Genomic DNA, 25,716 nt, shown 5'->3' with positions numbered 1-25,716 from the left:
GCATCAGAGCTGCCTGGCTATGAGGCTAGTCCCTGAGGAATCACCTCATTAATTTCTCCTCCAATCAAGATTATCATTTCCTCCCTGTTCCCTCAGGTTCCTCATTTTGCTAAAATCAGCACCTTGCCTTGAGCATCATTTCCACGCACACTTTTCAGAGAACAGTGAGTCCCCATTCCTCTCTCTAGACTTGGATCAGCTTTTATAGGAAAGTGTCAAGGTCCCAGCCTACTCTGCAAGATGCTAACATTTTATTGAGTTTTGTCCACTTCATGCAATGGAGTAAGCCTTGGAACCATACTATCATCTCCAGGCTCAAACTCTGAAATAAAGACATGAGCACAGCAGTGTCAGTGAGCTCTTGGCATCCTGCAGACACTTCTGCCCCCAGCAAGTCCCCAGCAATGCGTTCATCCCTGTTTTCTCCAGATTCTAAAAGCTAGAGTTCTCGTTCATGTACAGAGGGGAGCCACCATTCCCAAAGCAAGCTTCCGGATTAGTCTTTAAACCAACAAGAGACAACTAGCTCCCTTTTTATTCTTTCCATCTCTGGAATTTTAAAAGAAAAAAGAAATCTAAAAACCTCAAAAAGAAAAGTAGCCCTGAGGTTCAAAAGAAAGGAAGAGAAATAGTGATGCATTTTCCAAACGGAGGAGGGGGCGAGAGCCATCTGCTTTCTCCCTGGCCTCCATATTCCATTCCTCCTTTTAACAATTTAATTTTTCTCCCCAGCCAGCTCAATACAAGTAAAATTCCATTATAACAAACTCCAAGGACAGCTAAACTATTTTATTGTGGTTGGATTTTGTTAAACTGAGTACATGTCTGGAATTTATATTTTGAGTCTATAGGAAATTGAGAGAAATAGTTAAAGTAAGAGAAAGGAATTAAAGAGTTTGTATTTCTAGGTGAAGGGAAAGGAAAAGTGAAGGAAGAAACCCACTAGTTGGTAACAGTTCTTAAATATCTTGCCTCCCTCCCCAGCCAAACAAAAGCCAAGAAAATATGCTGCTAATAGCAACATGTTACATGGGGTGCCCCTGCTAGGACTTAGGAAGGGCAACTTCTAGAAATGCAGTGTGAGGCAGGAGTGATGGGCATTTCTGGTGGTTTCTGCTGTGATGGTTGTTATCTGTTTTTTATGCTCTTTTGACTGTTCCTTCAATTGGTGTAGAATAAGGATATGTTTTCTGGAGAAAACAAAGACTGAAGAATCTGATACAAATGAAATGGCTTCTAGTTCTAGCCTGTGGCCTATTTATTCAAGCAAAAGTTCAATGTCATTAAAGTCCCCAGTACTTTAGTTCCCAGTGTGCTAAAAAGGAATTTTGTCTATAATTTATAAAAAGATTTCATATATGTTGGCCAAAGTGACAATATCTGGGTACTTTGAATGTTGTCCACTTTTTTCAAAGTTGTCTTTTGTTTCCTGTGGCTGACGACACCAGAGCAAAGCAGCGAGCCAATTGTGGGGAGCAGTGGGGCAGCAGAGCCAGAACCACAGATATGTCACGTAGCCATCTGGCCTTGCCAGCCCAGCCAGGCAGGGACCCAGCTGAGTGGAGGGGTTGGACTTAGAGAAGTGTAGACAGACAGGAGACAGGGCGGGGAGGCTGAGTGTTGCCTGCCTCTGGTTCTTTAAGAAATAACCAAAGAAGTGAATTCCTAAAAGTTTGACATTAAAAAATAATGGTCTTTGTATGAAACTATAATGGTGGCTACATTTGTCCAAACCCATAGAATGTATACCACCAAGGGTGACCCCTAATGTAAACTATGGGAGATAATGATTTGTCAGTGTAGGTTCATCAGTTGTATCAGATGAACCACTCTGGTGGGGGATGATGACAGCAGGGGAGGCTGTGCATGTTAGGGACAAGGGCAGGAGGTATATGGGACATCTCTGTGCCTCCTGCTCAACTTTGCTGTTCACCTAAAGCCACTCTAAAAAATAAAAAAGAAGGAAAAAAATGATTATAAAGCTAGGACTTAGCCAAGGGGATTATAAATAAAATGCTTCAGCCACCCAGTCAGAGGAGATCATTCAGATTCTGACACTTGGGGCCCGCAGAATCCTTTACAGCAGATCCTCTTCTACCCACCTGGAGTCTAATTCTTCTCCCCCTGAGCTCAAGGAACCCAGGGAAAATGTCAGCCACCTCCTTACTAAAGGGAAGGGGGCTCCCCACAACCACCATGTTGCCACATACACTTGCCTTTTGAGCCTCCTCTAGACAGCCAGGGGCCCTCAGCTGTGACATTTCTAAGGTGTCTGAAGTACCCTGTTTCTCTCCACTTGGCATTAAAAGCAGCTGCACATGGCTGAGGGCAAGGCAGGGGAGCCCTGTAAAGACGCCTAGTTCAACAGCCTTACTATTGCCTCACACCAAGGCTGGGAGCCGGTCTCAGGAATTCACTTCTAGGCTGTTGTCAAGAAAAGCTTTTGAACTTCTAGAAAAAGAATCAGTTATCATCTGATGAGGTGGTGAGAATCAGAGTATTAAATCAGAGTTTTCGAACTGGCAGCAATGTGAAGGTCGATCTGAATGGAAAGGGTCCACAATTAAAAAGAAAGCATTGGAGACAGAAGGGCCGACAGAATATTGGGCAGAAGTCTGGCAGCCAAAACTGATTCGGGTAGAGCCGCCAGGGGTGGGGAGCCTCCCACTCAGCAGCTTGTGGCACCTGTGTGTGCTGCGTGTGCCTCACCAGGTATTCTTTATTTTGAAACTAGATTTTCATAACCCTCTGGCCTCATTCTTATCTAGGGGGCTTGAAGGTGAGTTTGTGACCAAGGTCACAGCCTGTTAGTAATAAAGCCATTAATTGGAACCTCAGTCTTCTTCCTGTTCTGTTGCATCCTGAGCGCAAGTCTGTAAAATAGATCACATACCCAGCTTACATCTCTCCACAGGACAGGTAGACACCTTCTCCTAGTCCTTCAACCCAGGGCCGAAATCAGAAGCCTTCGCAGGCAAGCAGCCGGAAGCCCTCTCTTCACTCCAGAGCCGTGAAAAGTCACTTTCTACCTGCATTCCCAATAAAGGCGATTAGAGGTAAAAAGAATGAAAGTAGAGGTGGTAGCTGGTGCTGGCTGGCAAAGCCTTGCTTGCAAACCCTTCCGTAAAATTGACTTAAATTTTAACTTATATTGATTTATAACAAACAGAAATTCAAATCCCAGGAACAGAGTGAGAAACAGAGGAGAGCTAATAGGAGCGTGAGCCAGGGACCTTGGGGTTCACACTGGGCACTGGCCCAGTATCCAGGTGCTTCTGAGCCCCAAGCCTTGTCGGGGACTCAGCCCCAACACAGGACCTCCCAACAGTACACCTGGCAGGACCCCAGCCCTAGGGAATCACAAAATAAGGACCAGGGGTGACACAGAGGGTCAAATGCCAAAAAAGTCGTCAGCAAACTGTAGAGGCTGCTTAACAAGAGAAAAGACTAAGAATTCCAGTTTAAAGATCATCCTTTATGTGAAAACCAGTAAGCAACACTTTACACTGTTTTCTATCAACACACAATACATAGTGGTAGAAACTTCTGCTATTCTGAGCAATAGATCAGCCAACCCACCCAGGCAGAGGGTGGGCGGCTGCTCACCTTCCTATTTCTCGGCCCCCGCGTCCAGCCTTGCCCGGGCCTGCCAGCCTTAGGAACAGCTGGGCACCCTCAGAGCTTGCCCCCTCACCCCCACCACCCTGCTCCCTGTGCGGCTGCCCCAGGCCATTCTCCTTTCCTGTCAGCTGGGTCCCACCTGCCAACCTCTCCTCTAAGAGGCACTGCCTCCTGGAGAACAGAAATAAGGGCAAGCTAAGGTTCTAAGAGGATCCATCTGAGGAAAGTCAGGCCAGGTTCTGCCTGTCCTCTACTGTGTGATTTAGGGCAGTGAGGGGAAGGGAACAGTCAGAAATGCAATAACATTTTACAAACAATAAATTTATTTCCAAATCCTGAATTATAACCAAATTACAGGTCTAGGTCTATCGTGCTGCTTTACACAAGAATTTTAAAAGACAGTCATGGCTGTGTCATTTATACACCAAGTGTCCCGGGGAGAGTTTATTTGGATGTGGTGGGTCCGGCCACCTCTCGTGGTCCTGACAGCCGCTCTGCAGCCTGACACCTGCACCAAGGAACTCCTCCTTCCTCTGTGGCAGAGCCTGACCTCAGCAGGTTGCCCAGAGCCATGATGTACACAGATAAGAGCACACAGACAGAAGGGTTCTGTCGGCAGGCCTGGGCGCTCCAGCCACGTGGCTCGGGACGCAACACCTGGCTCCCCACCACTGCAGGGACAGCCTCAGCTCAGAGCCCAAAGCGGGCTGGTGTGCGGCGAGGGGTCATGGGTTCCCCTTGCTCTTTCCGACCTGGAGTGTAGATCTTTGTGGACCTGGAAACACAGGAGTTAGGAATCACACTGCTACTCACTCCAACCAGGATACACAGTAGGACGAGGAGCCTGAGGCCTTGCTGTTTCTAACTTTGTGTGAGCAGACTCTGGGGCTGAAGGGTCTTCTCCCCCAGCACACCTCCACCCCCTTGCCTTCCCCATTTGTGATTAGAGCAGAATAAGGTATCACCTCTTTCTGATATCCACTAAGGCATGTCATAAGATGGACTCTTTTTTAAAAACCTCTTTTCGTATCTCCTAGGTGAGCTATGGAGGTAGCCTTCCATCCACCTCACCAAGGCACCACTCCAGCTGTGTAATAAAGACACTGGCTGGATTTTGTCCCCAATTCCTGGAGGTAATCTCTTAAACCCTTGGAATTTCCCAAGGGACTGGAGTGTCTCAGTTATTCATGGTGGGCCCCTCAGACCACATCTGATAGTTTATGCAAATGAGATTGAATCAGGATGGTGGCTGCCCAGGCCAAAAAAACCAACCATGTGACTAGAGGGCTGTGCTTCGAGCCTTGTGCTATCTGCCCAGCCTCTGGAGAGGGAAAAGCAGCTGGAGACTAAGTCAACACAGGGGTGCTGATTCAATCCACATGCCTATGAAATGAAACCCCAATAAAACTCTGGGCACCAAAGCTCAAGTGAGCTTCCCTGGTGGCAATATTCTGTGTACTGTCACACATCAACGTGCCAGGAGGGTAATGTGGCCCTGAGGACAAAGGAAGCTCCACATATGGGACCCTCCTAGACCTCACTTTATGCATCTCTCCATTTGGCTGATTCTGATTGTGTCCTTTTGCTATTTAAAAAAAAAAAAAAGCTGTAATCCTAAGTATAGTACTTTCCTGAGTTCTGCGAGGTGTTCAAGCAAATCATCAAACCTGAGAAAGGCCATGGGAAACCATGTAATGAGTTGGTCAGAAGTTAGGGTGACCTTGGGTACCCAACTTGCAGGTGGTGACTGGGGTGAAGGCAGTCTTACAGAGAGGGCTGTGCCCTTCACCTGTGCAGTCTGACCTAACTCCAGGCACCAGCACAGACACAGGAGCCCAAGGCTCTCTGTACCACTCCACTGTGGTTTCCAAGCTCTAGCCTGTCGAGAAAGCTGTGGGACCTACTCTGCTGCTCCAGCCCACCTCCTGTACAGACAGTGACCAGGAGTTGCAGCTGTTATCACTAACCCTTGAAAGTGTGTCCGGAAGTCCTCCCATCTCCACATGCAACCAGTCAACCAGTCACCAATTCACCTCTGCACATTTAACTTCTCTTAAATCACGACCCTGCCTCAGAGCCTGGTCTGTCCAGCAGGTGGGCTCCATCCCAGCCAGGGTCCCAAGGCCCCAGCTCACCTGACACTGCCCAGGGGGCTGCGCTTTTCCTGCTCCTGCCGCCGGGCCCGCAGCTGCTCCTCGGCCAGAGCCATCTCCTCCTCCATGGCAGATGCTTCCTCTTTGGCCCGTCGGCGGTTCTCCTAGAAAACAGAGAGGTACCAGGGTCACTGAGGACCAGCGAGTGAGGAGACTGGATCTGCACCCATCTCCCTGCTGCAAGCCAGGTGCTGTATAGACTGCACCAGCTCCCAGAGGCAGGGACATGCAGCACCGTGCCCCAGCACCAGGGCCGAGGCCTGTTTTTCTCACTGACTCAAGATGGATATTGGACAACTCAGTCCTAACCCTGCCATCCTTCAGCCCTCCACTCAATTCAGTAAGTGCTTACATGCTCTTAGCAAGTTCACAACCGTGCCAGGAAGTATAGGAAATAGGGAAGACATGACTTCCGGCTGGAGAGAACGGACATAGGAAGGCGTGTGCAGGCCCAGTGCAGGGAGGACTATGCTGAGAAGAGGGGGAAGCAATAGTCTGCAACATTATGAAACCTACACAATGAATCCAGGCGATGGCCCCCGATGGACACCAAGAGCATCAGGAGACCGAGGAGTAGGGAGAGAACTGATAATGGAGGGGTCAGAGGGAACCAGTGAGCAATCTTAGAGTCATCAAAAGTAGGACCACCAGACTTTATGTGCCTCCTGACAGGATCTAAAAGGAAGTTCACAGCACTCATGCACCCTTACCCAAAACTGCTGAACCTGAATCTAGCCAAACCTGTGTATTAATTACTAGCTTACAGAAAACACAAGAGATAGTGGCACAAGTTAAACAGCACCTTGAGGAAGCAGTCAGCCCCAAAACAGAACATGGAACATTCTACAAGATAAATGAGCTGCTTTCTTCAATAAATAAAAGCCATAAAAAAAAAGAATAGGGGCAGAGCTTGTTCTAGAAGAGAAGACTTAATATATACAATGAGAAATTTCAATGTCCAGATCCTAATTCAAGCAAATCAATTATAAAAAATTATCTTTGAGCTAAAAAGGGAAATCTGAATAAGGACTAGAGACTCAAGCAACTTTAAGGATTAATTCCATTGAGTGGTATCAGCATGGAAGTTACATTTTATTTTTTTAAAGTCATTTTAAAGACACGTTTTTAAGAATTTATGGGTGAAAAAACACAATGCCTGAGATATGCTTTAAAATATTCCAAAAAAACCTGATGTGTATGGAGGAGGGTGGGAATGAGAGAAACAAGACTGATAGAATGTAGGTAATTATGGAGGCTAGCTGAGGAATTTGTGGCTCATTATATTCTTTTTCCACTTCTATGAATATCTGGATTTTTCCATAATTTTTTTTTTAAGGTACAGCAGATCAAATAACTGGAGTGGGTGGGGGGAAATCACACAGGCCAGCCTGCCAGGATCACAGCCTCTATGATTGAGAGAGAAATGAGGGGGAGTCAGATTATGATGTGTCCTTAATACCAGGCTGACAAGGAAATGGATCCCAGAGGCAAACAGACCCTCCACGGAAAAGTGCAGGATCCTTACCTGCCGAGACTTTCCTGCCTGTTTCACGCTGTAGAACATGGGGCCCAGCTCTGCCAGCCACTCTCCATCCACAGCAGTCACACACTGCATGTACTCCTGCAGGCAGAAGGGCCACAGAGCAGTGGTCACAGGACCAATGCTTTGAGCTGTCCTTCCCAGAGCCATTCCCCAAATAGGAGCTGTGTGGGAAGGGCCCTACCCCCAGCCCTGGGAGGCTAAAAAGGCAAGGAGAGCCCCAGAAATTGGAATTCTGATCTCTTCTCCCATCCAAGTTCCTCCATGCTTCAGAAAAAGCCCCCTAGTGTCCAAGAGAAAAGACCCAGAGCCTTAGAAAACCCTTCTAACACCACCAAAAGGAGTTGCTTGTCCCAGGCAGCAAGCAGAATCCTGCTGTCACCGCCGAGGCCGCTGTAATCCAGAGGTTGACTCTGTATAACCTTCCCCAAACCCCCAACTGAGAACCAAGCTCAGCTCCCCTCAAAGCAGCGCATGTGGCCTCAAGCCTCCCAAGCTCAAAGCCCATCCTAGAAGGCAGTGAAGGGTCACAAAGGCCCGGCCCAGCCAGGCGGGCCTATGTTATACAAGCTCCCTCGGAAAAGACTCACCTTGGTGGTCATGACCAACTCGTGATAGACTATGTAGTCTGGGGTGTAGCCCATTCCAAAGAGGGAGCTGGTGGGGTGCAGATGGCAGGGCATGCCTGTCCGGATATTCACATACTCTCCGATTCCCTAGGGAAGAGACCTAACAGGTAGCCACAGCAGCAAAACATTGTGCATCTGGGCAGCTACCCGACCCCTCAACACTGTCTTGACACAGGCTTTGAGGGGGAAGCCCAGATGTGTAGGACTGTACAATGAGAAAGGAAGAAACCAGCCCTCGTACAAAGTGTCAGGCCAGGAAGAGGCCATAGTTCCTCCAGGCTCCTCTGGGCTCACCTTGAGCTTGGCTGCCTGGTGGAAATAGGCAGCACAGATACACTTCCTGACAATGTCCCAGTCGGTGCCACACGAGGCCAGGCTCATCCGCTGCTGCACCATGATGTCCTTGAGCTGAGCCCGCACCTCCCGGACCTAGAGCAGGACACGGGCAGGCAAGAAGGGAGCCCTTCTTCCCCTGCCTCCCACCCCTCTTACCGACATCCTGCTTCTCTGGGCCACTGCCCCCACCTTCCGCATGGCCTTGGCATGGATGAAATGATCGTTACACCAGATGGTAGAGTAATTATTGTTCTTCCACTGAAGGTAGACATTCAGGTAGGTCAGATGGTCACTCTCAGGGACTGCAAACTTCTCCCGGATTTGATCACTCTCCTCCTCTCGGCCCTAGGAAGGTAAAAGGACCTTTACTCCAAGCACACGGAAATCCAGGCCCACTGAGAAGAGCCTGGAGGTTCTCACACTATCACCTACCCACACACGCAACCCCAAAAACATCAATACAGTGCCTTGATGATATAAGGAAAATAAACTCATGTATAACAAAAATATTTATTCTGCAACATGAGGACTCAGGCACAACCATACTAGAAAAAAATGCTCTTGCAAATTTCCAGAACACTCCCTGAGAACCACCGAGCTAGCCCACCCCTTCCCCTACCCCAACCTGCTTAACATGAAACAGCAAAATCACTTTTTGAAAACTTTGATTCCTGCTCCTCCATTCCATCCTAATAATACACAGACAGGGTCTACTCCCCTCTCTCGACCTTTCTGGAGCCCACTTCCCTCCCAGGCCTCTGGGAAGAGAGGAGCTGGACAGCATCTCCCACCTTGGGCCGGTAGAAGATGGCTGGGACCGAGAGCATGGAGACAATGAGCAGGATCTCGGAGCTGCAGCCCATGTCACAGGACACAATGAGCATCTTGGACAGGGCTGGGTCCAGTGGAAATTCCACCATCAGACGCCCAGTCGAGGTCAGGCCACCTGGAAGAGAGGAACAAACCCAGATGGTCAACAGATACGGCGTGGTAAGAGGAAGAGCCCAGGCGCCAGAGCCCACGAGGCCCTGCCCGGCTCCCAGGCCCGCAACACCTGTGTTGTCCAGGGCCCCGAGGATCCAGAGCTGATACATGGAGTTGAGCATGTTGTCCTCTGGGGGCGGGTCCATGAAGTGGAACTGCAGCAGGTCCTGCACCCCCAGGGATTTGAGCAGCAGCACCACGTTGGCCAGGTTGGTCCGCTGGATCTCAGGCACCGTGGTGGTCAGGAGCTCGTTCTTGTAGGCACTCTGAGTGTAGAGCCTGCCGGGAAGAAGACCCAGTCCTGCCGCACCTTCCACCATGCTGCCTGGCTGAGCGCCCTGAACACACCCAGCTGCCTGCACGGGAACCGGCGCTGGGCACGTGCACCCAGAACAGCCAGTGCAGGTAAAAGCCACAGGTAAGAAGAAGTCTTCATTTCTCCCCCCACCTCCCCCTTTGAATCACGAATTTCCACCTATTCAAAACAGTTCTGCCAGTTCACCCTTCTGCTGGTCTCCTATGTGACAGCTTCATTTCTGGAACCAGTGAGCCTGGGACTAGAATTATGGCTGGGGTTTTTCTTCATATTTTTCTGTATTTTCTGAATTTCTATAATGAATATATTATTTTTAAAAATCAGAACAAAAACGAGAGATAATAATTGGAGGAAGAGGTAAAAAAGAACCAACGATATGATTTGTTCAAATTCATACTGAGAGGAGGCATACTGTAATTACCGGTCTTCCGCTGCAGGTACATTTAACATGGGTCTTCCTAAAACCCAAGGTGGCTCAGACCTCAGGGCTGTCTGGAAAGGTGACTTCCACTCAGCAGCATGTGATGAGAGGACTAACAAGTGGCAGCCCCGCTGTCGGTCGCCAGCCTCAGGACCAGCGCTAGGGGCAGCATCCCTCTGCTGGATCATAGTCCAAACCTGTCTGCCCCAGCCTGGGCTCCACCCTGGAAAGCAGGCTAGCACAGGGCTCCTACCTGAAACACTGACCTGGGCCCGTCCTGCCGGCTCGCCCTGACCTCTGATTAGCATTGGCCTGGCTGATAGGGTAGATCTGCAGAGCATCCATGCCAATCCTGGGGTTGAAGACCTAGGAGGCAGCAACAAACACCTGATTAAGGACAGACTGAGGGGAGAAAGGGAAGCAGCCTTGAGACAGAGACAAACCCTGGTTGCTACACATTACAAAGGGAAGTGTCTTAACAATGCAAGCAGCCATCTTTTGGAACCAGGAACCACAAGAAATTTCCCTGTGAACACCAGCTCCATGACCTCTGTTGCATTATTTAAACTGTCTACCTCAAGTTATCACAAGGATTAAATGAATCAAGCTCATGGCAAAGTCAGCACTCAATAAACGTTAGGCTCTGAAACATCCCATCACTTCCATAAGCAATCCTCATTCAAGGGCCAAGGACCCAGGGCCTGCCTTCCCAACCCCTTGGATGAGCTACCTCTGGGTGAAGGCCCAGAGCCCCAGTGCCTGTACCTCTTCTTACCTTTAGTTTACAATAACCAGAGTCGATAACAAACATGATGCCATCAACAGTCAGAGATGTCTCAGCAATGTTGGTGGCAACGATACACTTCCGAACACCATCTGGAGCCTGGAGCCAGACAGGATGTGCAGGGAGGGAAGGCTGTAGGCCCTCGGGTAAAGGAAAGACCCCCACAGGGAGAAGAGCACACCCCACTCCTGTGGAAAAGTAACACCCTCCCTTCTCTTGCCCTCCTTTGGGGGAATTCAGGGGGACCCCAGAGTAGGGACCCAAAACAGACATTCTTGCTGTCACACCTTCTGAAAGATTTTGGCCTGGAGGTCAGAAGGCAGCTGAGAGTAGATGGGCAGCACGGCCAGGGCGGGCGCGTTCTCCAGTTCTTCCAGATGTTCCACGATTTGGTCTGAGGTCACCTGAGGGCACAGAGAGGAGCCGTGAGACAGCATGGCCCCGAACTCTCACACAAAGGATACACCCATTCTTCACAGTTGTGGCCGAGACACGCACCTCAATGTCCTCTTGGCCAGGCATGAAGATAAGGATGTCCCCAGGGGCCCCTGAAAGGTGCACCTGCAGGGACTGCTTCACTGCGGCCTCCACATAATCCTCCTGCGGGGTCTGCAAACCAGCCAGGAACACCATCAGAAGAGAGCGTTGAGGCGAAGGCAGGCCAGGCACCCCTCTGAACCTGCAGCCCAGCCCGTGCTCTGGGACTAGAGCCGGCGAACTCAGACTGCTGCACCTATAAATGGGCCTGACTGCCCTCCCCAGGTCCCACACTTCCACTCCAAAGAAACAATAAAACAAAACCTCCCCAGAAGTAGTCCTTCCCCTCTGAGCACTGGAGCTGCAGGTTCCCACCATTACCACAAAACCTCTTCCAACTCAGTACCCCACCCCACAGCCCCGAACTGGCTCCTCATCAGAGGTCAGGGTCAGGTTCAAAAGAAGGGCCTCAGTACCTTGCTGAAGAGGATGTCAACAGGGAAGGTACGACCAGGGATATGGAAGATGGGGACATTCCCAAAAAAGGAAGCAAATTTCTCTGCATCCATAGTGGCCGATGTGACAATGAGCTTTAGGTCTGAGCGCCGAGCCACCACCTAAGAGAAGTCGGTAAGAGGCTTCCCCATAGGCTTGGGACCCATGACTTCCATCCTCTAGTCTCATCAGCATCACTTCCAAATGAAACAGAAGCAAAAGCTGACAAACTGGATCATTAGATTCATAACAACTGTGTAGACTGAATCCACGGAGCCACAGCCAGGAGAACCGTGAGTCACTGAGCTGAGCAGGAACAGAGTAAACCGCAACACTGGGTCTGAACCCCACAGCCAGGGGCCTCAGAGGAAGCTCTGGCAGGTCAGAGACCCCTCCACAGACCCCTCGGCTTCTCCAGGCTAGACCCCAGTGTGCCCAGAGAGCCTCCTAGCAGCGCACTGGTCCAAGCCCCACAGGCACAGAGGGGTGGACCCGCAGCCCTCACCTCCCGAAGCAGCCCAAAGAGCACGTCAGTGTTGAGGGAGCGCTCATGGGCCTCGTCCATGATGATGGCACTGTAGTGATCCAGGTCCGCTTCCCGGAGGGACTCTCGCAGCAGGATCCCGTCAGTCATGTACTTGATCAAGGTGTTTTCTGAGGTACAGTCTTCGAAGCGGATGGCATAACCCACCTGGAGGCCAGAGAGAAGGCTCAGAAGCTCTGGACACCAGCTCACCACCAGCACACCCCGAGCTGGGCCCAATTCTCAACAGATCAGCTCAGATAAAGGAAGCCACCAGGTAATAACTACAAAGCTCAGCCCTCCTGCCCACTCACCTCCTCGCCAAGGTTTCCCCCCATCTCTTCACTGACTCTCTTGGCTACTGACATGGCAGCCACACGGCGGGGCTGGGTGCACCCAATCATCCCATAGTCCGTGTAACCATCTTCATGCAAGTACTGGGTCAGCTGAGTGGTCTTACCACTCCCTGTCTCCCCAACCACGATCACAATGCTGTTATCTCTGCAAGAGAGAGAAGACAACGGGTGAATCAGCCCAAGTGGGAGGCCACCTCCTATCCCCACCTCTAGCTATCCAAGGAGCCTGCTTGCTTAGAGAGGAGGGTTTCCCTGGGAAAACAGTCTTACACTGAAACACCCCTGGAAAAGTCTAGAAGACAGTAAGGTTTAAACAAGTGAGCTAAAACAAAACAATGCCGTCTTGCTTACTTCATGCAGAGTAGCCCAGGGCACCCAGGTCAGGGAAAAAATCCTTCCCCTTCTCCATCAGATATAATGCCCAAAAGAAAAGGAGCTACAGCGTGCACACAGGAGAAAGGACACACAGGACCCCCAGCTCAACACTGGAATCCCGGCCCAGGGCGGACGGAGTCACCTGATGATCGTAAGCAGCTCCTGCTGCACCGCAAAGATCGGCAGGTACTGCCTCTGCTCCAGAATCGACTTCTTCTTTGCAAATTCACTGCTGGCTTCACTCTTTTTCTTCATGTGGTCTGCAAACTTCTGTTCTGTCCTGAGAACACACAGCAGCCTCTCAGCGTCCTGCACAGTTTCCTGCATCTTCCTTCCTGACTGGGATACTGCCTTTCTTCTGACACCCAAAAGTGAGAACTGCTTCAAATATGCAATACATCTTTGAGATGCTAGAGCTGCCAGGCAATCTGAGGTGCTGCTCATCTTTTCTGGCCTAAGGGACCAGACTGCTGTCTGAGAATCCGTCATCCGCAACCTAATGAACACCCCCAGACAGACAGCTGCATACAGCTCAGAGGAGTTAAGATTAGCAAATGGGAAAATCCTCTGCCCTGAAAGAGTTCAGCCAGAAGAGGAGCTGAAATCCACAAGTCATTACCTTGTACAGAACAACCTCGGGCAATTTCAGCACAAGTGCTGGCAAGACTCCTACCTATAGTCCACTTTACCATCTTCGGTCAGAGCTTTATCCGGCTCTTCCTCTTTTTTGACGCCCATTATATCTCCCAATTTGGTTCCAGCCAGTTCCCAGTGTTTGTGCTGAGCCTGAAAAAGACAAGAAAAATCAGTCAGCTCTATCCTGTGACACGACTGCAGTCAATGGAAAATCAATCCCATTGGGCAAAAGACTTCATCTGGCAGGAGGGACATTCCCACACGGCAGCAGCATTGACGAGCTGGGCCTTCCAGTCTTCTGCCTTGAGCTCTAAGCTCCGAGACACCAGGCCCCTGGCTGCCTTAACTGAGGCCCTGAGGGAGGAATGCAAATCCCTCCCCTGAGGGCTGATTCTTGCTCTCTGAGTGTCCTCTAACTGCCAAAAAGAACCCTACCTGTGAGGTGAAACAATCTTTAAAAAGAAGAAGAAAGGAAAAAAAAAAAAAACACACACACACACAGAGACTCCTTGGCCCCAGAGGACAAGAAACCAACCTTTTTGCGTTCCTTTTGTTCCCTGTGCTTCCGCACTGTTTGACTGCCTTTTCGAGCAATGATGGCCAGGTCAGAAGTGGCATCTTTGACTGGAATCACAGGCTCTGGCTGCAAGAGGTTGAGGGAAAAAAGAACTTCCCCACTGATCATCAAACTCAGCAAGAAGGTCCACTCATACCGGCCCTAGTAAATGAGGGGCTGCTACCCTGTTGACATGGGCCTTTTTTCCTCTTTTCCTTTTTCTTTCTTTCTTTTTCCACTTTAGGTCTCTCTGAGCTCTCCTCGCCCAGACCACAGAGGAACCTCACCTGCTTGGTGAAGACAATGCGCCCGTCCAGAAAGGGAGGGACCAGGTTGTGCACCATGAGATGCACCTTGGCTGCACTATCCTCCTCAAAGTCCTCGTCCACCTCCAGCCGATGGACCACCCCGCTGGTGAGCATGCGGTTGGTCTCCCAGCGCTCGTTATCCTGTGAGGACACAACAGGAGGCCACACTCAGACTGCAGCCACGAGGTCGTCCTGAAAGGTCCCAGCAAGTCCATGTATCAGGTCCTGACAGAAGGGGTACGGGGGCCACAGAGACGTCACAGGCCTCTCTACCTGTGGCTCCACAGACAGAAGAGTCGCTGATCCCAAGTCACCTGTGGTACTTTTTCCAAAGGACAGCCCTTTATGTGTAAGTCAGAACCTCTACATCAACACACAGATGGTGACTGCCCCCACCCCCACTCAGAGACACAAAGGACACAGACCACAGAGCCAGGTCCCACCCTCCGACTTCCTATCAACAGCACCTCCCCAGGAAGGACTGCAAAAGAGAGAAGTTATGATCTGGGTTGGGTTTTTTTAAGCTATTAAGGGCTTACAGCCCACCCCTCTACCTCCAGAGGTGTCTTGACCTCTGTTACTTCAGTGGCAGGGAGACAGGCTGTGCTGTCGGCGGTGCACGTGACCTGCCACTTCACCAGCTGAACGTGCTCCGACTACTGTGGGCGGCCTCACCTCATTGATCTGTCTCCGCTGAGCCGAAATGCGCTTCTGCTTCTGTTTATGCAGGTGCTGCTCCCGCCTCCTCACGTAGTCCTCGGAGGAGTAGGCCAGGGGGTTGTGGAACTCATCGTACCCCTCATCCATCATGTACCAGTCCCGGTCAGCTTGCTGCAGCGTGAGGGACACAGCAATGAGAACAAGCGCCAGGTCAAGTTTATGTGCAAGACGTGGCCAGAAGGGAAGGAGATGTTTGGTAAGAAGTCACTGAGCAGTGGAGCAACCCTGGTGACAGGTGCAGAAGAGGCCAACCTGCGGGAAGATGAGCCACCTGGAGAAGCAGGGTTCACAGGGCAGCCCACTGTGACAGCACTTCTTAGATGTACCACACGGTGGCACCAGCACACAACTAAAAATGGTAGGTCTGACCTGCGTCAGGTGAGAAGTTCCCCCACATAGGCTGCGCCTCCAGAAACAGATTCCAGAGCTTCGTGACTGAACATGGCTCAGCCACCCTGAGACTGTCCCATCCACTAGAGTGTCATTCGTGGCCCTGGTGCTTTGACAGCCCTGTCACCCACTCACCCACAGATGGCCACCACCCCCCATTCAGTTCCTCTGAGATGTAGTTTTTACCCTCTGGTCATCCTCCCACTGCTGCCGTTCCTCCTCTGTGTCAAATGAAATTCCTTCTTCACCATCCTCACGTCTTCCTGAGGGAGAACATGTAGTGGGTCTGTCTGCACGGCCTCAGCTCACCCCAGTGGCCTCAGCAGACCTGCTGAGCCACACAACCCCAGCACAGCTATGCTCAGCCCCACTAGAATTATCTCCCCCACTTTCCTGCCTCCTACTTCTACCCTGCCTTACCTCGGCCCCTGGACAGACGTGGGGTGGACCCCAGGTGCCTTCTGTCATCAGCCCACTCATTGTATTTGTAGGATGGGGTTGGCAGAGGTGTGTCATCTGAGTACCTGCTCCTCACAGACCTGGGAAACAGTACAACCAGTCTCACTAAACATCGCTAAGCAGAGACCTGTTTCCTAGCCACCATCTGGCCTCCCAGCCCAAATCACACCCACCCTGTGTCACCCATCCAGGGAACCTGGGCTGCTCTGCTCAGAACATCACCTGTCCCTATCTCGACTGGACACCCGATGATTCCGCTCAGAATCCCGATAGGAAGGCGTTGGGGAGGGCGATTCCCACTGCGAGCGCCTTGAAGAGCCATAGCCACTGTCCTCCTCCTCCCAGGTAGACCGTGAAGGGGTGGCTGCATCTGGGGCCACAGAAGACACATCCACAGGAGACATCTAATCTCACTAAGACATGGCTCAAGAACCATTAGGTGAAAGTCAGTTTCCCAAGTTTCTTTCTTTCACTATTTATAAACTTTGCACTTCTTTGTAATGGATAAGGTAGTTTTGACAGCTTTTAAAAATATACGAATTTTAATGGTCCAGTTTTCATCTGTGTTTATAACAACATTTTAAGGAATATCCCATTTATCTCTGCAAACATCTCTCTTGAATATACATATTTCTTTATAATAAATCCTTCTTCTGCCCCCACCGGCTCCCTATTTTTTTCTGTCATTTGGAAAACTGCCCATTCAGCAAACGCCAGTCATGTTGAGGGAGCATTTCCGTCTCGACAGAGAAGTCCACAGCCTTCCCGAATGAATCAACTGACTCAGAACCAAGTATTCCGAGAAGTTCATGGTGGAATCAGGAATTCTCACCCAATCCCACTGAGGATGGGAGCCCCTCACCCTGCCTCTCATACTTGTGACCCTCACAGACCGCCACAAGCAGTTTGGCCCACCTTTTGGCCGGTGTCGTGGGCTCTCAGGTTCACTTCTTCTGCTGCTGCGCTCTGACCCTCCATCCCGCTCCGATCTGCTGCTGTGCCTGCTTCTATCCCGCTCATCTGTCAAGAGTCAGGCAGAGCTCAGAAAACACGTGTCCCATCCTAACTTCCACCCATCTTCACTTTAGAGAAAGGACAGGCCTCCCCACTCACTCACAGGTGCAACCTCACTGCTCTAATGCGATCCAGGGGCTCCTGAAACTCACATCTCCCCATTCTTTCAAGGGCAAAAATTAGTTACTGGCTAGAAAGTGTCAAACTCACAGTAACAGTTATTTCCTGCAAGAATTCAAACAAGAATAATTACAAGTCTATAGTGAATAGCAGTTTAATAGTTACAAACCTATAAGCTATAGGACTTAAACTAATACTGAGGAAAGCCAGCATTGGATTTCATTTATGTCCAACTTTGCTCCACAGCACTGTCCTTTCCTTCTCGCCAACACTATTGTCAACTCTGGTTTCTCAAACGTATTACCCATTATCACTTTCATCACCAATTTTCTCAATAAAACGAGGACTATATACTCAAGCAAGGCAGCTATTTTGCAAGTAATGGCACTTTTCTTCAACTGCCTGCTAATCCCAATACCAAACAAGGTCAAAAACAACCAGGCTGACAGTATGCAAATAGAGCTCCCTAATTAATGGGTGTTATAAAAACTCCCACAGCGGGAAAAAGGCTGACATGTTCATTCAGATGCTTAACAGGCACTAGGAACCATGCTGAGCAGTTTACCTCTGTCTCTTTTGCGGTCATAGTCTCGATCCCGAGACCTCTCCTTCTTCCGATCCTTTTCTTCTTTGGACGAGGCATAGACACCATGTTCCCGCCTCTCCCGCTCCCTCTGCCGACTGCGTTCCCAAAACTCTTCACTCACACCACCAGGATGGGATGGGGTCTCTACCCGAGCAGATCGATAATGTCTGAAACAGGAAGGGCAGCGGGTAAAAGGCTCTTCCATGGATGAAAAACCTGCCCCAAACCTTTGGTTGTGCCAAACAAGCAACCTGACCTTTTCCACTTTATCTCCCTGGTACAGCAGGCTTGTATGTGGTGACAACCATAAGCATTTCTAACCTCCATCATTTACTCTTCGGTCACCTTTGAATGTTCCCCCAAATCTGAAGAAAATACCAATTCCTAGCTACTCTCAATGTTACAGAGTTATAGTAATATCATAAAGTCCTAAATGTCCAACAAGAAAACTGAGAGATAAACATAGGATGTTATTTTCTGGCCTCCATTTTCATTCCCTTCAGGGCAACCCACCCTAAGGCCTTTACCTGTCTTTTCGGCTGCTTCGGCCAGCCTGGTCACTGCCCTCCTCCTCGGCATCCCTCTGGTCATCCCTGCTCTCTTCCCAGTCCTTGTAGGAAGAGACTCTGGACTTCTTCTTGTCCTCCCCATCATCCTTCTCCTCTCTCTCCCTCCTTTTCAGGGAAGCCAACAAGTCCAGTCCCAGCAATGAAGGGCGGGGAGCAGGGGCCTTGAAGACATGCTGCTCACTAGCAGCACTTTTGGTCTTACAAATAAGACCGCCAACCTGAGAGTCCACATCAGTGCCTTCTAATCGATGGATTGAGGCATCCTCACTGCTGTCCTCCATGACAGGCTCTGGGACTTCTGTGGAAGGAAAACAAATCATCTGATATTAGACATAAGGGAAAAGGCTTGGCTCTGCAAATGCCAGAGTAACTGTAGTTATATGTATATTGGGGGGTTGACCTCCCCATCAAGACCAGAATTCCTTCAGTTACCTCTTGCCAAGACCTGGCCATCAAATCATTGACAATTTCAAAAGATCTTCCTACACCCACCCCAACACACATCAGGGATACACATATACACATAAACATACACATACACACACACACACACACACACACACCAGGATCCAAGACAGTATCATCCAAGCAAGAAGAGACCCCACTAAGGGACACTTACTAGAGCATGACGGCATCTACAGAGGGAGCACAGGGAAAACACTGCTAGGTTTGAAATCAGAAACCTCAACTAGAACCCAGGCTCTTGACATTTTCTACCAGTATGATTGTAAGCAAGAAACTTAATCTTGGCATAATTTCTTATCTGCAAAATGGAAATACTTTGTGCTCTAATCTAAGGGGTTACTATGAGAATCAAACAAGAAAGTGTATGTGAAAATAGGCTGTAAAGTTACACAGTTACAAAATATCATTGTTACATTATTTCATCTGCTGTGCTCCTATAGCCTGATTGAGTTCCTCACCATTGTTTTTACACAAATTCTTCCTCTTCTCCCTTCCTTTAAACTACAGACACAGCAGAGCAGAGACACTGACATGTAAGACTACCATCCATACTTTAATGGATTTTGGGGGCCAGTTGTGTTTTATAGAAAAGAATTACCTCACAGCAGTCAAAATCTGTTTAATAACAATTCATGTTCACGAAAAATATTGATGAGAAACACCAGGCTAGGAAATGGTGTTTCTGAAAAGTATTTAGGTGACTATAAGATTTCCTGGCACTACCTTGTAACAAATTCCTCTTTGCCTCCCACTGTACACCATCTATTCATAAACATATCTGATTCCGACTACCTGAATAATTTCCCTCATTCCAACAAGTCAGTGAAGCAAAGAACTGTCAATGGTGTAGAGTATCAATAGAATCTAGAATGTTTCACCCAGCTCTAATTAACATGCACAGCTCCATAGAAGAACATTGCCAAAAAGATTGAACACATAGTATGGACCCAGAAAAAAGAGTTGCATTTTGAAAAATGCCATCAGGTTGAAGAGAAAAGGGAAAGCTCCCTATTGGCAACATCTGTACTCATGAGAGGAAATCTAAACAAGAAGATAAGATACACAGGCTTTGCTCAGCAGTAGTCTGAATTAGGAAATATAACCTTAGAATGTCATTCTATGCAAGAGAGAGAATAGTGTCTGTCTTGTTGACTGCTATGCCCAGTACCTAGCAAAATAAATATTTGCAGAATAAATGAATGAATGAGTTTAAACTGATTAAAGGAGACAGGGAGCCAAAAATTTCTAGAGACAGTAAGGAAAGCTACCAGTAACACAGAAAAAGAATATGATGGGACAACTAGCAGCTAGGAACAAACAAGGAGTTAAATGCTGGATTGTAAAGAAGGATTAATGGCAAAGAAGCCACAAGAGGCAGAGAAAAATAACGAAAAAAGACACAGGATATACCTATTCAGCAATCATTCACTGAGCACCTTCTGTGAGCCAATCGCTGTTCTGGGCATTAGAGATAGAGAATAAAACAGACACATATCCCGACCTTCTTGAAGTTAACATTCTAGGAGAGGATATGGCCTGATAGAGACACTACTGTGATAGAGAAGAAAAAGACCAAAGAAGCCCTGCTGGGCTTGGTCTCCGTCTGGGAGTGGGCTAATGGGGAGGTCTAAGGAAGGAAGCGGGGTGACTACCCCCCCCCACCAGGCAGCATCCTGAACCTCAGTGAGGCCGCCCAAGATCTAAGCTCAGCAAGGAAAAAGGCTGGGGCAGGCAGGACCTTTGCAGCATCCCTACGGTGTGTAAAGCAACTTGGGTGACAGGGACAAGACTTTACAAACCCGGCTTGAACCTGAGCGAGGGACCGATATCCGCCGCCTGGAGCTGCCACGATTGGCGAAGGAAAGGTCGGAAAAGAAGAAGGGACACTCACCTCACCAAGCCCGACTCTCGGGACCTTTTGTCCCTGATACTGGGGTACTGGCGCCGCCACTGCTTGCTCAGACCGCCTCAGAGAGCCAAAATCCTCACCTTCAAAGCGGCCATTGTTGTCCCTTAATACTTTGCGCGGCCCCTTCTATCCGTCCGAAGATACCATCGAGAGCAGCCCGGAGACCGCCTGTTCCTAGTGTGGGACGGAACGCGACCAGGCTCGCAAGGCTAGTCTGTCTTCCCCTGGGACTCTGATCAGAGACACTTCCGGGTCTCCTTCCGACCAATCACGCTTAGCCTAAGACTCAAGGCCCCGCCTCTATTCGAGAGGTGAGAGGAAGAAGGAAAGAGATCCGTCAGGTTTAATAAGGGCGGAAGTGACCCTAAGGCTTCCGGTCAGAGCCGGTGCAGGTGGGTGGTCACTAGAATAGCCTCTTCTGCTTATTGGACTGTTGAGCGGGGTCGACCGCGCGTTCATCACTGCGCCTGTGCATTTTCTTTTTCTGTTTCCGTCCCCTTAAATAGTCGGCCGACGGTTGCTAGGCAACAGTCCCTGGGTTACTTCGGATTAGGGTTGCCGAGGTGGTTCCAGCGGAAAAAACGACTTGCCCTAGTCTCGGCTTTTTGGAGAAAGCGTCGGAGATGCCCACAGCCCTGAAGTGGAAGAGAGGGAGGGATTTGAACAAATAAAGTAAGTATCGTTTTCCCTGGCAGTTGTGGGCCAGGAGTAGCCCAATCACAGGCATCATTAAAAATATGTATGTCGGGTATTTGGGAAAAATAAAGACTCCCGCCCCAATGTAAGTCAGTCAGTCGTCTCTTCACACGACGAGATAACCTTTGGTGATGTTTGGGAATATTCATTTCTAGTTATTTTTCTGTGTGAATATGTACATATGCATATGCTTAGGTTTTGTACACTTTGTATACTCCCGTGTTATAACTTGTTTTCTTTATCATGAGAATTTTTCAAGTATCTGAATTGTACATCTCTAGCATAGTATATAGTGACAGTACATTGCAGGACTGTACTATCCTTTTGTCACCAATCCCCTACTGTTGGCTTTTGAGGCTCTTTCCAGTTTTTCGCCACTGTAAACGTGACAAATATACCTCTTACATTACTCTTTGTGTACATGTCTAATTATTTACTAGGAATTCTCAGAAATTGAATCGTTAGTCAATGGGTATTTCAGGGTTCTTTCTAGAAAAATTTTGCTTCTCTGCATTGCAGCAGGGATTATGAACGCCTGCCCCTTCACTCACACCTTGCCATTATTGTTTAATCTTTGCCAATTTAATGACTTTTTAAAGTATATCTTTTCATTTGCTTTCCTTCACTTACTAGAAAAGCAGAACTTTCCAAATATGTTTGTCCAATAGTACTTGTTCTTTTGTGAATCCTCTGTTGATATCCTTTCCTATAGGCGTTTTCTTAGGTGTAGTCGCAGTTTCCCTTCTCCTCTTTTCAACATTAATCCAGTCCCACTCTCTCACACCCTCACCTTCCCGCTCCCTCTTGTCAGCTTTGCTCTCCCCTCACTTTCTTCTCTTTATCAGTAACATGCAGAAGTTGCTGCAGAGTTCTAGTGGTGGGGCAGATCCGTCTTCTCTTTGACTTCTCCTTTCATCAGTAATTTGTTCTGCTACCTATATTTGTTGAAGTCCCATCTGGCAGTCAGCTTCCTTATTTAAAGTATGACCTATTATTGGGACAATATCATTTACTATATGAATTTTTAGTGATTTATACCTTAAAAATGTGATTTGTCACTAAAAACGGGGGAGTTGGAAAGAGAGAGAAGGAAATCCTCCCTTTTCATAGTGTTAGACAACTTTGGAACTGAATTCAAAATGTAAAGTATCTCAGTGGAGTCTCTCGTGGATGATCAAAAATAAAATTCCTTGATCAAAAAGTTCCTCAATTATAAAAATAGGGTTTATTGCAATAGAAGGAATGCTGGACTAGAAATTTGGCAGTGTGGATTCTAGTCCTTGTTCTTGTAGCTAGAAGTGTAACTATAAGCAAACTAGTTGGAGAATGAGGGGCTCCTTCTAGCTCAGTATTTTAGGATTTGTTTCGTGTGTGTGTGTGTGTGTGTGGTTTTGACACACTCTTAATTGATTTATTTGCCATGTGATGAGGTACACGTCATAAGACATACACCAAGAAACTTTAAGTCAGGACTCGATAATGCAAGTGTCTGTCAATAGAAGACTTTAAAAAGTATGGTACATGCATGAAATAGGATGCCTGTGTGACAAAAAAAGTGTTAAGTTTTCTATATAGAGATATGAGAAGATCTTCGTGTGTTAGGTAACGTGCAGTGTGCAGAAGAGTGGGTAAATTGTGTGTGCTGGACATCTGTCATTTGCCCCTCCAGATCCACTCTTCCTCCTCCTCTAGACTGTTCTGGACCGCTCCTGGGACCAGGAGGCTTGTCTGCCTCCCCAGCTCCCCTGCCCTCTTCGGTCCAGTTGGAGTCAGCCAGTGGGAACATTAGGAGGGGACCAGAGAGAGGGAGGAGAGTGACTGCATCCCTGAACTGCAAGCCAACCTCCTATAGAGCAGCCCCCTCTGTCCAGCAATCTCAGCCACACAGTTCTGGTAACACGTCCCTCCCGTGGCTCCTTCCAGCCTAGGGGTGAGAACAATGCCCACTGTTACTAGCCCCAGGGTACTGCACCACACCCTGCAGTTTCCCTACACCCTGCCTTAATGAAAGTCTTCAAAAGGCCAAATTTGAGGACGTCTTCTCTTTCCTGCTGGAACACTGACTGATGGGATACACTCTTTTGGGTAAAACAGGGAGAAAACATAGGAACATATATTTGGTTTTTTGGTTTTTTGTGTGTGAATGCATAACAGAACTCTGGAAGATACATGAGGAAGTAATGAAAGTAGTTGCCTGGTAACCACTTGCAGAGCAGTGGGAACTAGGCCAGTTGAGGGGAGATGGAGAGAGACTTTTCACAGTGTACCTTTCTGTATTGTTTCTTTTAAACCCATGATCTTACTTGCCACCAGTTTGTGCATTTAGTGTTTCTTTTACTTTTTTGATACTGTGTTGTGTGAAATCATTTTTCCTCTGGAAAAAAGATACACATGATACCTACTCCAAAAATTTTTTAAAAATTGTAAAATGACTATAACTCAATAAAAAAAAGTTTTAAAAAAATAAAATCAATGTTTATATAAGAAAAAAATGAAAAAAAATTTTAATTAGGACTCAGGCGCTTAATCTGTCTTTAAACATTGCAACTTTATTTCAGGCTGACACTGAGGAGTGATATTTTGATTATTTCAAGATGAGCTTCCTATTACCCAAGCTGAGTAGCAAAAAAGAAGTAGACCAGGTGATAAAAACTACTGCAGAGAAGGTGTTGGTTCTCAGGTTTGGCAGAGATGAGGACCCCGTCTGCCTGCAGCTAGATGATATTGTAAGTGAATTTTTTGAGTAAATGGTTTTTATTAAAACTTTATACATTCTCACTTCAACATCTGCAAAGCACATGAAAGGGAATAGGCAGGGCTCGGATATGTAGTTCATTTGTTAGCACACTTTCACTCAGAGCTGTGGTGTGCCTGCCCTGAGCAGAACCCACAAATCTCCAATTGTGCGGAACCTGTCCTGGATGTCCTTCCCCACTAGCACCGGTCAAACCTCAGTTTCACCAACAAGACAATGGAAGACCAGAAACATAATTTACTGACAAACGGCTGTGAACATTATTTTATCCAGTGCTCGCAACAGTGCGATAATTACAGTTACTATTCCCAAGAGGGGAGGTGAGTGCCAGGGAGGTCAGGTGACTTCCCACAGGCACAGAACCACTAAGTTGCAGAGCTGAAATTTGAACTTTGTTTTCTCTGCCTGCAAATATCCTTTTCTAGTGTGCTGCCTCCAGTGTGTGCCTGATGATAATCTCTGATTTCACAGAGCATCTTCATACTGAGGAGTAGGGAGGGGAGTATGGGACAGAGGGAGTTTATCCTTGTCTCTGTTTATTATGGAGAGAGACTTACCCAGGACTAAGACTTCACCCACCATTTCTGTTGCTGCCACCCACAGTGTGGGTCCAGTGTAAGACTCTCCATTACTGTGATTATAAATGAGTGTGTGATGTGTTAACCCTGGGGGCTTGGGGCGGGGGGGTCAGCACGTTATACCCTCTGCTGTAGCAAGGAGGAGGGAATATCAAAGAGGTCAAGAATGTCGGCTCTGAAGCCAGGCTGTCTGAGTTCAAATCCCATCCTTACTGCTGACTAGCTGTGTGACCAGGGGCAGGTGACTTCCCTGTGCCTCGGTTTCCTGGTCTAGGAAATGGTGACTATAGTAATGCATACCTCACAGGAATGCTGTAAGGATTAAATGAGCTAACAAGTATAAAGCACTTAGAACATTTAGCACATAGTAAGTGCCATGTGTTTGCTATTTTTATTATGATTATCATTTATGAGGAGATTTCATAAATTTGGAGGAATTTAAGTGTAGTATGTATTCCTGAGTTGTTTCGGTTTTTATATAAATGAGCATGAATTTTATAAACCCATAAAATGTTTATTAAAACTTCTTACAATCAAAACTAGTAAAAAAATATATATTCACACAACTTACCTGAGGCCCTCTTATGACCCTGCCAACAGTGATTCAGACTCTGAATGGTAAGGTTACACTGTGTCTAATGTGAAACTCAAAACAGGCTAGGTTCTTGGCCCAGGAATTTGGCCCAGAACAAACACTGTTCTAGTAAAAAGGTTCACAGAAGAAACGTTAGCTGCTTCTCATGCTGTAACCTACATCTGTCTCTTTATTTGCAGCTTTCTAAGACCTCTTCTGACTTGAGTAAAATGGCTGCTATATATCTGGTAGATGTGGACCAAACTCCAGTTTATACACACTATTTTGATATCAGTTATATTCCATCTACTGTATTTTTCTTCAATGGGCAGCATATGAAAGTGGATTATGGGTAAGTTCGATTGACAAGT

At 48.0% G+C, this 25,716-nt stretch overlaps 3 protein-coding genes across 6 annotated transcripts in view; 2 read left to right on the top strand and 1 right to left on the bottom strand.

Annotated features, from left to right (window-relative positions):
- PMFBP1 (polyamine modulated factor 1 binding protein 1) overlaps positions 1–3,050 on the top strand; it is a 172,282-nt gene extending 169,232 nt beyond the window's left edge. The window contains exon 28 of the mRNA XM_031458165.2: positions 2,915–3,050. Coding sequence (XP_031314025.2) covers positions 2,915–2,937 — 23 coding nt within the window. The 3' untranslated portion in view covers positions 2,938–3,050. The remainder of the gene's footprint in view (positions 1–2,914) is intronic.
- An 876-nt stretch (positions 3,051–3,926) lies between these two features.
- Positions 3,927–20,977, bottom strand: DHX38 (DEAH-box helicase 38). 4 transcript variants are annotated; one of them, XM_010979201.3, is made up of 27 exons: positions 20,725–20,977; positions 18,327–18,666; positions 17,779–17,966; positions 16,995–17,099; positions 16,302–16,449; positions 16,041–16,159; positions 15,807–15,883; positions 15,186–15,341; positions 14,490–14,651; positions 14,182–14,289; positions 13,684–13,796; positions 13,153–13,290; positions 12,594–12,780; positions 12,262–12,447; positions 11,738–11,878; positions 11,283–11,393; positions 11,072–11,188; positions 10,776–10,883; positions 10,254–10,366; positions 9,334–9,542; positions 9,071–9,225; positions 8,469–8,624; positions 8,238–8,372; positions 7,905–8,030; positions 7,300–7,395; positions 5,757–5,878; positions 3,927–4,396 (listed from the first exon to the last, which is right to left on the bottom strand). In XM_010979201.3, the coding sequence occupies exons 2-27, from the start codon at positions 18,647–18,649 to the stop codon at positions 4,312–4,314; spliced, it is 3,684 nt and encodes a 1,227-aa protein (XP_010977503.2). In that variant the 5' UTR covers positions 18,650–18,666; positions 20,725–20,977; the 3' UTR covers positions 3,927–4,311. The 4 variants fall into 4 exon arrangements, with proteins under 4 accessions (XP_010977503.2, XP_031314024.1, XP_064345077.1 ...); XM_031458164.2 differs by having other exon boundaries at positions 20,823–20,973; XM_064489007.1 differs by lacking the exon at positions 20,725–20,977 and having other exon boundaries at positions 16,302–16,483; positions 18,327–18,468.
- A 125-nt stretch (positions 20,978–21,102) lies between these two features.
- Positions 21,103–25,697, top strand: TXNL4B (thioredoxin like 4B; the record flags this gene model as incomplete). The annotated part of the gene is given in 3 exon segments (XM_064489009.1): positions 21,103–21,414; positions 23,997–24,164; positions 25,546–25,697. Coding segments are annotated over 2 exon segments (284 nt in total), but the record flags the coding sequence as incomplete, so codon positions are not given.
- Positions 25,698–25,716: the final 19 nt, after the last annotated feature.

Source organism: Camelus dromedarius, chromosome 9 (assembly GCF_036321535.1).
Source record: "Camelus dromedarius isolate mCamDro1 chromosome 9, mCamDro1.pat, whole genome shotgun sequence".
Taxonomy (NCBI): Eukaryota; Metazoa; Chordata; class Mammalia; order Artiodactyla; family Camelidae; genus Camelus; species Camelus dromedarius.
Note: the sequence above shows the minus strand (reverse complement) of the source record. Positions and strands in the feature narration are given on the sequence as shown.